The 15,710-nt window shown below is 35.0% G+C and overlaps 1 protein-coding gene across 3 annotated transcripts in view; it reads right to left on the bottom strand.

Moving 5' to 3' along the window:
* The window catches only part of LOC106870527 (BAI1-associated protein 3), a 1,021,331-nt gene that overhangs the window by 287,092 nt on the left and 718,529 nt on the right, over positions 1–15,710 (bottom strand). For all 3 annotated transcript variants that reach the window (XM_052968680.2, XM_089354166.1, XM_052968681.2), the window contains one exon: positions 14,433–14,697. In XM_052968680.2, the coding sequence (XP_052824640.1) occupies positions 14,433–14,697 (265 nt within the window). The remainder of the gene's footprint in view (positions 1–14,432; positions 14,698–15,710) is intronic.

The raw sequence follows: 15,710 nt of genomic DNA, 5'->3' as shown, positions 1-15,710 counted from the left end.
CATATATACATTGTGTTTTTTGTCTTTTATTCTTTTACTTGTTTCAGTTATGTAACTGAGGCCATACTGAAGCACCACCTTCAGGAGTATATAGTCGAACAGATCGAATCCAGGAGAATTTTTTTAAGTGTACGGCCCAGTTATGGGGACTTAAAAACACCAACACCGGTTGTCAGGCGGCGATGGGGTGGGACAAACATAGAGAGAAAGACAAACACACACACTCACATATATACGACAGGTTTCTTTCAGCTTCCGTCTACCAAATCCACTCTCAAGGCTTTGGTCGGGCCAAGGCCATACTAGGAGACACTTGCCCAAGGTGCCATGTAGTGGGACTGAACCCAGAACCATGAGGTTGGAAAGCAAACTTCTTACCACACAGCCTCTCTCTCTCTCTCTCTCTCTCTCTCTCTCTCTCTCTCTATATATATATATATATATATATATATATATATATATATATATACATTTGATTATGTAGAATAAGGAATGGTCTGTGAGTATAACATCCCTAAAACGTCAACAACAATGTTCCTGAACAGCTATAAGTGGAAAAAATAACATCCACAGAGGAAAATCGTCATCGGACGGAAAAAGTGAAGAATCGGTTAGTGTAGGACCTGAATGATAAGTAGTGTTATGCTAGATACACCATTGTTGAGGAAGAGAGGAAACTAAATGATTGAAGCAAGATATTTCATTGGGAGTGTCACAACTGTAACCATCTCCAAGGAGTTGATGCCAATGTAGTTGTAGCAGAAAAAGAAAACGAGTGAAAAGACAGCTGTGTGGCCTTATCTTGATGCAGTCGTGGATGCTTTTATGTTTTATAACACCACTGTCTCAGACGTAGAAAAAGTGTAAGGGCAGTAATCCATTACGGTTGTACACAGTTAAGAATTTGGGGCCCAAGACGTATTTTATGGTTTTAAAGGAAGAAAAAACAATTTTAGTGAGGCAGGTTTTTTGTTGAATGTTATACTATTCAAATTGCTCTAGGATGACTACACAGTGGTTAGGAACATAGAAAAGTAATTGTCTAATACACCTATCTTTATTAAAGCCACAGCTGTTGTCATGAAGCAGAAAAGCAAATTCACTATATTGAAGAAGATGGTTATTAATGATTTTGAGATGATAGAAGGAAGACCGACCTATCAATATTGGGCTGAGTCAGAGGGCGTACCCCCAGGGCTATTGTGACATACTAAACACCTTTCCAAATATCGAATGATATTCCAGGAAACACAGACAGGTTGAGAGAGGTAGAGAGGGGAAGGAAGATTGAGAAGTTTGTTGAATGCAGGAGCTAACTCTGAGGATAAATTGTTTGGGAATAATTGAAGTTGATTTGGTTGAATAGAAGTTTCTTTCATGCAAGGCCTTTATGTCAATGTGGCGATGAGATCACGTAGTTTGAAGAGGGTTTCTGCGTTGTCTCTCGTCGCCATTGACAACGTAAGAGTGTTACAGTGATAAACGCAGCATTATGCAATTCACGACATAACAATTGGGAGCAAATGTGTTCAGAGACAAGCAGCGGAAGGGTAAAGAGAAAGGGGTAGAAGTGAGGAGATGGGGGAAGAGATGAGGAAGTAGAGAGCGAATGAAAGAGAGAAGATTGGGAGGAACGGAGGCGCGGGACAGGGAGGAAGGTGAAACAGAAGGACAATGATAGAGTGAGACCTTTTGCCACCAGCATTACAAAATAGCTTGAATGAGAAAGAACAGGAAATGGCCTGAGAGAGTTGTGTGTCAAAAATGGAGTAAGAGGGTAAGAGAGAGAGAGAGAGAGAGAGAGAGAGAGAGAAAGAGAGGGACAGAGAGGGGGGCAGAGAGAGGGGGGGAATTTCTTCACTTACAGATAATTAACCTCCAGCTCATATTAAGAGTCAATAAGTGTGAAATCAATTTAAACAATCTATGAGTACATTCAATAGCTACAACGTGATAGAATTTTAAATCAGTTTTTTTTTAAAATTAGAAGCACGTGTCTTTCTGAACATTAACAGTAGAAAGCTTATGTGTTTTAATTATGCTGTATTTTTAAACGACGTGTGTCTGACGCATTACTCTCTTACAAAATGTTGCTTCCAGACATATCACAGGTGTTTAGCGATATTTTCTGCCTGCCTGTGTAAGCAACAAAGATCTGGTGTCGGATCAAATGAAATGACAGATAATATTCTAATGCATTTACTTCACGATATTGTATCACAACACTGTATATCCAGCAGATAAAACACCCACACCTGTAAAAACAACTTCCACTCTGAAGCTCTGTCGCGAGATTATTTATTTTTATTCTAGAATAAAAAAACAAAAAACATTGTTTTACTGTCTGTGTTTTTTTTCCTCCAAAATCTACACAGTACATATGAAGAAATCTCACCATCACGAATTCTTTCATTTCATTATCTCTGCATGTCTATCCCTTACACAAATATACTACATGCAAAAAGGTTCCACAAACGTCACAAAACAACACAGCCAGTTATAACAATGTGCTATTCGTTACACTAAAGTATTACGTTCGACTACCTTAAGTAAACTCGTCACTTGTGTCAGTGCACATAGCTTAAATCTCTAAACAGAGGTGCTGAGCATACAAAAGTCTGAAGCTTTACGACGCTCTAATACAGAGCCCCAAAACCTAGAACTGTAACAAGAACGCTGTTACAATTTATAGCATGAACGAATTTTGCAAAACTATGCCTGATTGAGTATGAAAAATATACAGGCAAAACCGAAGATGAGTAATCACTTTATGCTAGAGGTGTGTGTGTGAGTGTATATATATATATATATATATATATATATATATATATATATATATATATATATATATATATATTTATGAATATATATGTATACACCATATATACATACATACATGTATATATATACATATATATTATTCAAAAGAATTCCAACTCTGTTTTTTACGCTTTATTTATATTCTTATAAAATTAATGTGGAAAATAGAATATATGGAATATATAATATATATAGTGAAATGAAATGAAGTATTGAATGTCTTATTGAATATATGAAATATTGAATATTAAATATATTAGGACTAGTATACTTTCCTGCTTTCTAGCAGTCTTCAAGGTCCCATGTTGTGACAGAAGCATTTCAACTGTAGCTGACTGGCTGTCTTTTTGTCCTTTATATACATTCCTTTGGACAGCAGCAGTAGTTGTTTGGCTATTTCTAGAGATGATGCCAAACCATTTTTCAATGTTTATTTTTAGAAACGATGACATTTGAGAGATATTTTGTGTTATGGTTATAGGGATAAGATTTTAAAACCCCAAATAAGATTAATTTAATCATTGTTTATTAAGGTTGGGTTTCAATTTCTTAATAAAGTCCTTTTCTCTCCGTTTTCGCCATGTCGCTCACATATGCTTGAGTTGCATGTATCTGTTGTACCCTTATCAGATGGGTAGTCATGATGCGCTTAATGGGCTTCGTATATTTGTACCCTAGTGTCACTTAGGTGGCATGCGTTGCTCTCTTACTCATTTCTAATAATAATAATAATAATAATAATAATAATAATAATAATAATAATAATAATAATAATAATAATAATAATGAGGATGGCTTTTGGCATCTAAGGCAACTTGTTGGAGCCCGATGTTAGGATTCTTTTCACTTTTAATCTGTCTTCTAATCGTCTAATCTGTTGAGTGTGCATGAATAATAATAATAATAATAATAATAATAATAATAATAATAATAATAATAATAATAATAATAATAATAATAATAATAATAATAATGATAATAATAATAATAATAATAATAATAATAATAATAATAATAATACAACAGGCATGATAGAGCTGCACAATATATTCACTGGGTAATATGCAAAAACCTGGACTTGCCCCATGATAAAAACTGGTGGGAACACAAACCACCCCCAGTACTTGAAAATGATCACATTGCACTCCTCTGGAACTTCACCATTCAAACTGACAGAAAGATAGACGCAAATAGGCCAGACATCATACTGAAAGACTTCAGACAAAAATCATGCCTCCTCATTGATATGACTGTCCCAATTGATATAAACGTATCTGTCAAGACCTACCAAAAACTGAGCAAATATAAAGATCTTGAAATAGAAATTAGCAAAATGTGGAATCTGAAGACGAAAACAATACCTATTGTCATAGGTGCCCTGGGAATGACAGCGAAACGGGCTGATTACTACCTAGCTCAGATACCAGGAAACCCCAAAATGGCTGAAGTCCAAAAGATAGTGCTCATGGGAACTGCCCATATCATACGTAAAATACTGTCTATGTGATCTCAAATTTTAAAGCAAACATAATTTTCTTATGGTTTCTTAAACATTCACTTGAACAAAACTGTACAAATCCAAATATATGGTACCCTAGGCATAACACCTACATGAACTTCTAACTTGTTGTCTCTTGAGGTCTCTGGGTGAGACTTGGATCCAACTTGTACAAATGCAAAACAAAAGTCAAACATAAAATAATAATAATAATAATATCAACAGATCACAAACTGCCGAGAGAAGTACCGAAGAATGGGAGTGAATTAAACGGGGAATAGATTTAACAGTTTAAAGGTTAGAGCAACAGTCTTGAAGCATGCATATTTAAAAGCTGAAATGAATAGAGTGGCATTCGTAATCTTGCTTACAACTCAACTCAGACATTTAGGCATTTGCACATGCATAGAATTATTAAACATTACGAGTGGAACGAATCAATACGATATAATTCGTGTTAGAATAAATCTACTTTAGTGTCCCCTTTGTCCATAGAAATGGTTATTCTAATATGAATATATATATATATATATATATATATATATATATATATATATATATATGTATATATATATATATGTGTGTGTGTGTATATATATATATATATATATGGTATTTGTGGTATTTCGTCTTGTTTCCAGATTGCTCTGCTTTCGTCTAACTGCATCAGTCGCCGTATTCCCTGCGTGGCGTAAGAAGTGACTAAACGAGGTGGGAACGAATCCACTCCTCCTAGTAATTATGTTTCCGAAAAAGACAACAAGAAAATGACAAGGGGGTAGGAGAAGTTTACCATCCCCAGTCGCAGGGGTGGTTTGCTAGTTAAACCATAGTTTGGACCCTTACACGTGCTACCATTCCGGGCCAGAGTAGACCTGGGGAACAATAGTGGTTAAGAGATGGTTCCACACTCCTCAAACCCTGAAACCAGGGCCCCAGGGTCCCACTACCGGACATAGTTTAGAGTCATACCCATACATACATACATACGCACGCACACACACACACACACACACACACACACACACACACACACACACACACACACACACACACACACACACACACACACACACACACACACACACACACATATATATATATATATATATATATATATACTGGGTGCAGTGCAAGTAAGGTAAAGAGGAGATAGATAGGAAGATTGATGATGAGAAGGATGGGTGTGCTTGCAATGAGCGAAACTAAGATGAAAGGTATGGGACAGTATCAGTGTGTATATATATAAATATATATAAATATATATATATATATATATATATATATATATATATATATATATATATATATATATATATATATATATATATGCCTGTGTGTCTCTGTGTGTACACAGAAGACTCAAATTCCAAACGCAATAAAACATTTCAGAATCCTGACAACCTCACGTATACATGAGACAACACAGGACTCACAAACACAATTCATTTATGTTTTGTGATCTCTGAAACTTACTGATTATAACTTTATTTTTCCCCATCCTCATTTTACGTTATTATTATTATTATTATTATTATTATTATTATTATTATTATTATTATTATTATTAATATTATTACTAATATTATTATCATTATTAATTTTTTTACAACAATATAACTCTGCGTAGAACTCATCTTGTAAGCTAACAGATTAATTTCAGTTCAACTCTACTATTTATAGCTGATCCAAATAATTCTACAAGCATTGTCAACCGAAGCAAAATATTCAGGACATGAATATATCGATTTTTAGTGAGCAATAATAGTTACATAAAAAAAGAAAAAAGAAAAGGAAAAAATCTTAAACAAAAACAGTTTTTGTATATTTCTGTTTGGACGTTAGCAGAACCTGATAAAAATATGACAAAATCGCTCCTAATGAACATATCCATGTACTTATGAATCCTATATATTAATGTAAGTCAATAGACACAGATGCACCCTGTCAGCATATTTACATCAGTAGAAAATAGAAAGCATTATTTGCATCTGTATTTAGCCCAACGTAATATAAAGCATCAGAAATATAACATTATTGTTATCATTGAATGAGAGAGCATTGCATGCCATCAGAGTGACAATGGGGTGAAATATACGAAGGCCATTATACCCCTCATGTCTACCCGCCTGATAAGGGTATATCAGGCACATGAATCACAACCATATGTGTACGACATAGTGGTCTTATATCAAGATAAACAGCGCATGAACTTTCATTTGGGACCCAGTTGGAATTTTCGTCAGGTCGAGTAGCCCATCCTGCTCAAATGGTCCCTGAATAAGGTTTGTTTAAGGATGATGAACAAAACACCCATGTTTCCAAAGGTGAATTATTCAAACTCCAAAGAATTCCTTTCTAGATATGGCTATGAGGATCCCTCACTACTTCTGCTCATGATCAGAGATGCACTTATCGTCAGCTACTAAGAGACATGTTCAACTGGTTTAGTTCAATGAACTGACAAGCAAATCTGCAGTATAGAGCTGAATATTTGCCTTATCTCATCTTTTATATCTAGACAAAATAATGTAGATGATAACACTTCCAATCAGTTAACATCGGAACCCATGAGAGCCACTGCCTGGTACTGCATCAGGATATCTTATTATTATTTTATGTTTGACTTTTGCCTTGCATTTGTACAAGTTGGTTCCATGTCTCACCCAGAGACCTTAGCAAAGGCGGAGGTATTGTTTCCAGTCATATTTGTTTGTCCGTGGACAAATCATCTCAAGAACCGCTGGATGGATTCCGATGAAACTTTCAGGGAAGTTTGGTCTAGTGAGTGACACGAACTGATTAGATTTGGGGATCGATCCCGTACCGGACAAGGGTTTTGGATTATCTTCATGTTTTTTCTTTTACTTAAATTTTGTGAGCGGTAGGGTTCATTTTTGTACCCTCGTTGGTGAGAGCATTCGAGTTTATTTCAGATATTCACATTTTAAAAATCAACTCTGGTTAATCGTTGACAGGACGTTGGTGTTGCCTTGACAGAGGTTTGCGCTCTCTGAGTGCTCTTGTTATGATTATTATTGTTTTTCCTATATTCAAAAGGGGAGGAGAAATATCCATGGCCTCCGCGGCTAGTGATCGGTCCTGAATAGCGTGAACTCTAGTGACGTCAACCATGCATCAGGTGATCGTTTCAAACATAGTGATGGGTTCTGTCTACCCTTCCAAAAACGGGATTGGTACGTGAGACAAGTTTTCAGTTAAAGTAATTTCATTCACCATCTTTTGTAGACCTAGTGTAATGGCAGAATATATATTGGGTCATCCCATAAATAATGCGATTTTTAAATACTTCTTATATTTTTCAAAATTTAGATAAACAAAGTTCTTTTTCATCTAAAATATACTCCCCTTCGGTTCCTTCAGATGCTTTTCCATCTATCTGATAGATTTGTAAGGCCTCTTCCAAAGTTCACTTGTTCGCAACGAAACATACCTCCTCCAGTACTGTTTTGACCTCGTCTACAGAATTCATATTTTTCTGTCCAAATGATTTTGAAGATTGCGGAATAAATGATAATCAGATGGGGGTGGGTGCAATGTCAGGCGAATATGGTGGGTGGGGCATCGTTTCCAATTCAAACTGCTTTCGAATGTCAACCTTACTGTATGTGGCCGAATATTATCCGGATGGAAGAATACTTTTCGTTTTGAAACCAAAGATGGTCGGTTTTCTTCTAGCGCTGACTTAAGCTGCTCGCAGTAGATCTCCTTTGTTATCATTTGGTTTGGGTTTAAGAGTTCAAAGTGGACTAAACCTTCATATCCCACCAAACAGATAAAAACACGTTACATTGGTGAAGACCTTCTTTAGCCTGGGGTGCCGGTGTTTCTCTTTCCTCTACCCACTGTCTTCGGCGCTTGACCTTTTTATAGAGAACCCATTTCTCTCCACCAGTCATTATTCGATCCGAAAAACGCTCGTTCTTGAGATGCGACAGCAAAGAAGAGCACACCTCCACTCTATGCGCTCGATTAGACTCGGAGAGCTTGAGAGGAACCCATTGACCCAATTTGCTGACTTTTCCGATGGTACGTAGGTGTTGATGAATGGTTGAATTACCAAGTTAAAATTTCTCTACTAGATCCTCAACTGTAACGATGGGATTTTGTTCCACCAAGGTTTGCAAGACGTCCTCGTCGAGCTGTACATACCCTACAAAACGAAGCTCGTCTTCTAGGCAGTAGTTTCCGGCTCGGAACTTCTGGAATCACTGTTGACACTGTCTTACGCTTAACTGTCCTATCCCCATATACTGCATTAATATTCCTCGCACTTTTCTTTGCGTTGTTCCCTTTTTTGAACTCATAAAGCAAAATATGCCAAATATACTGCTTTGTCACTTCCATTATAGCTTTGAAAAAATAACTGCTAAAATTGAACTGCACTCTTCGTAACTTGCACTAAGAATAAAGGTAAAATTACTAACTCCTTTTATAGTAAGTTGTTGCAGGTAGTTTATCCTATTCTCCTCCGACTTTTAGTTCATGCAATTGAAAAACCTCATTATTTACGGGATGACTCAATACCTTCCTACAGTAACACAAACTTCGCATTTTAATACTGAACTTCTTAACTCTGCAGTTCTACTTGGAACGCTATAATATTTAGGATCAGGGCAGAGTTTACTTAGATCGCCATACCACATACCAACTTTAACTCTTTTGTTTTTTTAAAATTTTTACTTCAATGCAAATCCTTTCCAACCATTTAATAATAGAGAAAGCTGTTAACTTAATTCACTTTTAATTCAAAAGTATTACATGGAGTGTCACAATTTTTGTCAAAAGAGTAACCTGGTCTATGACACAGTTACACATCAGCAATTGAACTGTGGAAGTGACAAGGTTTCAGGTGTGCAACAAAAATGTTGAAACCTCATTACATAACCGTCAATCATAAGTAAATTTAATAGCTTTGAATGTTATTAAATCGCTAGTAGAATGATTCTTACAAGATGCTGAGGATTTAATTTCATCAGTTTCAGATGATATGACATTTAAGATGAGTACATCTCCAATATTTTCTGTCAAAATCCTTCAATTTATCTCTGGATTATTTCTTATTATGCAATGCCGTTCTATCCTCCTTTCTACATACTTTCCGTTACCGTTTCACTTGCCTTCAGTTTGACCCCCATTTGTATTTTCTTCCACCCCATTATTTGGTAGTTTACGTTTATAACATTTTTCTTCCTCGACTCTTCATTATAGTAGCCAGTCGATTGGAACATCAATAGCTGAGATAAATTTTCAGACTAGACTACAGGAATTTACAAAGGAGAATATCTACCAGATTTCTCCATAGCCAATCTAATCCAAATACACATTTTAGTCTTTTGTTTCCCCATACATATTTACTCATATTTATTAACCCATACCATATATATCTATGTCTAAATCTCTCGTCCTTCCAGTTTCAATATCTCTGTCCATTGAGTCATTTCTTCAGTTTTCGTCCATTAACTATTACCATATCTAAACAAGATAACGATGAAGATAAATTCATAAAGTATTTAAGACATACTTTCTTGTCCCCATTTGAATGCCATAAATCCAGGGAGGGATCTCTTCGAGTTATCAGCAAAAAAGAAAATTTGACAAGTGTTTCTTCGGTTAAACGTTTAAGAATCGATGAGTTCTAAACATGTTTTGAATGATGAATTGACTCGATAAATACTAAGCAAGATATAATGAAAAACTAACTGGAGAATTTTCGAATTGTATGTTGCTAAAATAGTTTTACTGAAATAATACCAAGATCATGCGAAACTCAATCTTGCTACTAATAACTGTCTTTTGTTATAATGTTTAAACATGTCTATAGATAAATAGGACAATGAAAGACTACAGAGACGCATATACACAAGCATAATTTATAAGTTCATTCAACTTCTGACACTTAGAAGACTGGTTTTGTTTTTTTCGAACAACAAAACCAACATGACTGGAGAGAGTTAAGGACTGAATAAAGAAATATTTCCACCCAGTCGCATGCTATAGCGTAATTCGTGTGTGTGTGTGTGAGAGAGTGTGTGTGTGTGTGTGTGTGTGTGTGTGTGTGCGCGGGCGTATATGTCTTTTGTGAATATATATATATATATATATATATATAAGATAAACTTGGAAATAGATGCGTGGCGTTCAATCAAATAATAATATAAATAATATATGTATATATGCCTTTAGATATATATGTACACACACACAAACACACACACACTCACACACACACACACACACACACACACACACACACACACACACACACACACACACATATATATATATATGCATATTTGGGTACATGACGTCACAAACCGTAAACAGCATGAAATACGAAAACAAAAGAGTTGAGTACATAAGCAACTAGAGAAGCAAAGGGAAAACAGGACAAGTAACATAAATAACGACATTCCATCAGTTGTCGTTCTATCTTTCCTGCTGTCAAAGAGAATATGTCTCCAGCGTTCGCTATTTAACCTCGCTCGGTTTCCTTGTATGTCTCCACTGTCATGTTAGCAACTTTCACTCTCCGCAAATCCCAAATTTTATTTTGGTTTACGAGAGCAACCGCCCTTCCAAGACTCATATTGTCGTTCATTGATCGAAATGAGAAGTACATGGACAGCCGACAACTGGAAATATATATATATGTGTATATATACTCTTTTACTCTTTTACTTGTTTCAGTCATTTGACTGAGCACCACCTTTTAGTCGAGCAAATTAACCCCAGGACTTATTCTTTGTAAGCCTAGTACTTATTCTATCAGTCTCTTTTTGCCGAACCGCTAAGTTACGGGGACGTAAACACTCCAGCATCAGATGTCAAGCGAGGCTATAGTAGAAGACACTTGCCCAAGGTGCCACGCAGTGGGACTGAACCCGGAACCATGTGGTTGGCAAGAAAGCTACTTACCATACAGCCACTCCTGCGCCTATATATGTATATATATGGTGAAACAAAATACCATAATTGCAATGTGCGAAACTTTTGACCCTGAGGCTTTAATTGACAATAAAGAAATTGAATATATACGAACATGCATGCATGTGCATATATACAGATGCACATATACGCGTATATATGCATATAGAATCATGCCTGTATTCACGTACATATAAATATAAGTATACATATTTGGATATATATATATGTGTGTTTGTGTACACACACACACACACATATATATATATATATATATATATATATATATATATATATATATATATATATATATATATATATATATATATATATGTTAAATATATTTTTTTTTAACCCAAAAATTTGTTAAAAAATATAGTATCTGTTAACAATCATAGCAAAAAAACTCACAGTTGAACTGGGACCCTGAGAAGATGGAGTATCCTATATTTTATAATATTTTATAATATTTTATGATATGTATTAATCATTCTGGATGTTCTATCGAAATGTACATAGGTCTATTTATTTGTTATTATTATTGTTATTGTTGTTGTAATAAAGTATTTTCAACGGATCAATTTTGAGCTCTATTTAAAGTTGATATATATATATATATATATATATATATATATATATATATATATATATATATACTGCATATTTACGACGAAGGGTTTGGTCAGCCCGAGGATATAGTAGAAGGCCCTTGGACAAAGTACCACTCACTGGGACTGAACCCAGAACCATGTGGTTGGGAAGCAAACTTCTTACCACACAGCCATTTATGTATGTATGTATGTATGCATGTATGCATGTATGTATGTATGTATCTGCCTACCTATCTATCTAACTTTGTTCGTGTGTGTGGGTGTTTGCGCGTGTAATACAAATCTACTCATTCCACAGCATGTTACCAAGGAGACTATACCTTGACCGCGTGATGCTGACGTGCTGTCTCTTCATTATTTTCTCCTTTGTCCTTTTATTTTCCTTTCTTCTTTTGTTTGAAGAAGAGCTTTCGTCTTTTTGTTCTTTGCAGCGTTAAAGTAATATTATAACTTTCTATTTCTGTTTTCCGTATATAAGCAGTTTTCCCTATTTGACTTATTTCCTTCTTTTTTAGTGACACTATCCCCCAAATCACGCACCCTCACCAATACTCACATTATTGACTTTGTAAGAATGATGTGAGACTCTAATGTGGTATAATATTATTTGAATTTGGGTCATAAGTTCCGTAAGCTATTAACCATTTTTTCTGGATTTAGCATACAGTTCCCTAATAGTTACGATGGTAGAAAATACTTCTGTAGTTTCTCATGTTATAATTCTTTCTGAAATTTTGGCGGGAGGGAGCTAGTCTTATTCTGAACAGAACCCAATGCGTAACTGGTACTTATTTTAACAACTCCGAAAAATGAAAGGCAGAATAGAACTTGACAAAATTTCAACTCGGAACGTAGAGACGGACGAAATTTCGCTAAGCATTTTAGCCGGTGTGCTAAAGTTTCTACCAGCACACTGCTTAAGTTTCGCATTAAAGGAAATAATGGTTTCAAATTTTAGCACGAAACAAACAGTTAGTCTTTTATATTAACTCAGTATTTGGTTAGTTGCTATTTCATCGACCCCTAAAGAATTAAAGGTCAAGTCAACTACGTCGGGATTTGATCTCAGGACTTAACTAGCCAAAAAAAATGCTGCAAAATATTTTCCCCACATACTAATGATTCTATCGGCTTAATTTACGGCTTAAAATTTTGGTATAATGTTAACATTTCAGGAAGGAGTGTGAAACGATCGCATCGGCCCCAAGGCTCAACTAGTTCTTCTTTTATCAACCCCGAAAAAATGAATGTAAAAAGCCGGAAGAAATACCAATATACATTTTGTTCGATGTGCTAACAATTTTGCCAGCACGCCGCCTTTGCAGTATTAGGTGGAAAATGAGGATATGGAAATTAATTATATTAATTACTTTTAATTAGCGATTTTAGCTGGATGAAGCAGTAAAATTTCAGCATCATATTCTATTTCTCTTCACTTAATGCAATTAAAGCCAATCTCATTACATGTGTGGGTTTTCTGTTCATGTTGACATATGCAATTATTCTTTCGCAGACGTTACCGTCCTGCATATTTCTTAACACCGAATACTTCCATTTGTCGAATGTGGTGCATCAAGTGTATTTAATCGATGATTTTCGTCCAGTTTTATCAAATGGTTCTTTATGCATGCATTACATATAAATCATCTATCTGTAAATATTTAAAAAAAATATTCTTTCTTTCTGTTATGTTACTGTCTATGCCAATATCGATTGAATGTGTTATTGAGTTTTCTGAAAGCTGAGATACGATCAACCTATTTTTCAGCAACAGTTTTAATACTCATAATCAACCCAAGAATAGCACGACTCACTCTGATACCATTTATTTCTTTCGTTTTAAATTGCAAATTATAGACGTATAATTTCCAAGAAATTTCTCGCTTGACCATTAATGTGCACCGCTATCACGAGTACTAACGTCCGACATATTCAACAACTAATGCATTAAATTCCACAGTTTTGTACGTCTTGATTATATAATTAAAAATCTAGTAAATCTAAATTTTATACCATTAATTCCTACAAAAGATATTCTGCCAGAAATTTGTTATGCTTTTATTAGATTATTCCGATATATGAGAGCCACAGAGAAAATATCAAAAGCAAGTGAGTTGCATGAAAATCAGAATAATTTAGAGTAAAATGATACGTAATAGAAGTAAGAATTATACGGAAAAACTAATTTAGAGACACGAAAGACGAAGAAAAATAGAAATATCTTCACGCGAATAATTATAAAGCAATTCAATCTGTTTTCAAATATCGGCGGTAGATATAATATTTCAGAATACACTGAAAAACTAGAAACAGTTTGCTTTGGTGTTTATGTTAATTTGCATATTGTGTTAATTTACATATTGCTCGTTAGTTATTTTAATACGGAAAAGACAAAGACAAAACAACGGAAATTTTAATGAAGTTTTCAACAATTTATTCTCTCTTTCTCACTCTCTCTCCCTCTTACTCTCTCTCTCTATCTGCCTCTCTTTCTATCAGTCTGTCTGTCTCTCTCTGGTTAATACAGAGAATAAAAAAGCAAAAATATAACTCACAATCTGAAGCGCTCGTTCCACACTGGATTTAAAGTGTTCTTTTTAACATTGGTCGTCCGTATAAGCTTCGCTGGCAAGAGGTCTCTAACAGCTTGCTGCTTATCTTTCTTCTTGTGCAAGCTACTCGTCGAAAACTTTTTCAGTCCTTTCTTATCTCGATATCGTGGGCTCTCGTCGTCCGGATAGGAGGAAGTGGATTCGCTAGACGAATAGTCAACTGGACAGCTGGGCATAATTCCAAGCATGCAAAACGGGTCACTGTATCCTAAAAGAGTTTAGAAAGAAAGGAAAATTTTAAAACTTTCAGATTTGAAAAGAAAATACTTTTCTAAAGCACAGGGGGAGATATGAAAGTTTTCATGCGAAAACTAATGGTAATAACAACGTTGTTAGGGACCATAAACAATCAAATTTCGATACACATGAGCTATTTTTCCGAGACGTTCTGGAATATTCCAGGTATTTCTTTCCTGTAGCTGCTGTGCTAAGTTCCTGTGGGACTTTGTAAATTTGTTTTGTGGTCCTAAACTACATTTACCGCGAGCTAGGTACATTAACCTGGCTACATTGAAGTAACCTATAATCTATGCTAGTTAGAAAATGTATATAAAAAATGCTATCGTGCATCTATGGCATCAAAGTTTAGAATATGGGATCAAGGCCTTTTTTGTAAATATTCATAGTTTAACGGAAATAAAATCTAATACCTTATTCGGAGAACATTTTAAATTTTGCATTGAAATAATATGAAAGAATTCCTTGATATTGAGACATTTATATTAAGCACAACAATATTGATAAAATTAGAAAATCTGAAATACTCGAGGCCTGTTATTAAAGTTATGGATATAAAGCTTTGTAAAATTCATGTACAAAGCTAGCTTGAAAACGTTATCAATTACCAATATATTTTTGGATAATATTTCGTCGATATAACTAAACTTTTCATATAACTGAATAAATTGAGGTTAGGAAGCGAAGGCATGGCCAGTCAGTGAAAACGTTTGTGTCTCAAATACGTGGTTGTGTGTGCGAATGCACATCTTGGAGCATGTACCTTTTACAATAATTGTGTGTTGAACAAAAATTTCAAAATTTGTCCTAATTTCGAGAATTACATCAGAAGTTTGTGTGTGCGTTATATGTTGTCTATATCAGTGTAAACTGTATTTGAAAATGCGTACATATTAACTATTTCATAACCAGAAACGGTATCAAATTCTTACATAACTGACATCTAGTTGAAGTTATTGCTGAGGGTGTCTGGAACGGGCAAAA

This window comes from Octopus bimaculoides, chromosome 6, assembly GCF_046866305.1.
Source record: "Octopus bimaculoides isolate indiv1 chromosome 6, ASM4686630v1, whole genome shotgun sequence".
Classification (NCBI taxonomy): domain Eukaryota; kingdom Metazoa; phylum Mollusca; class Cephalopoda; order Octopoda; family Octopodidae; genus Octopus; species Octopus bimaculoides.
Note: the sequence above shows the minus strand (reverse complement) of the source record. Positions and strands in the feature narration are given on the sequence as shown.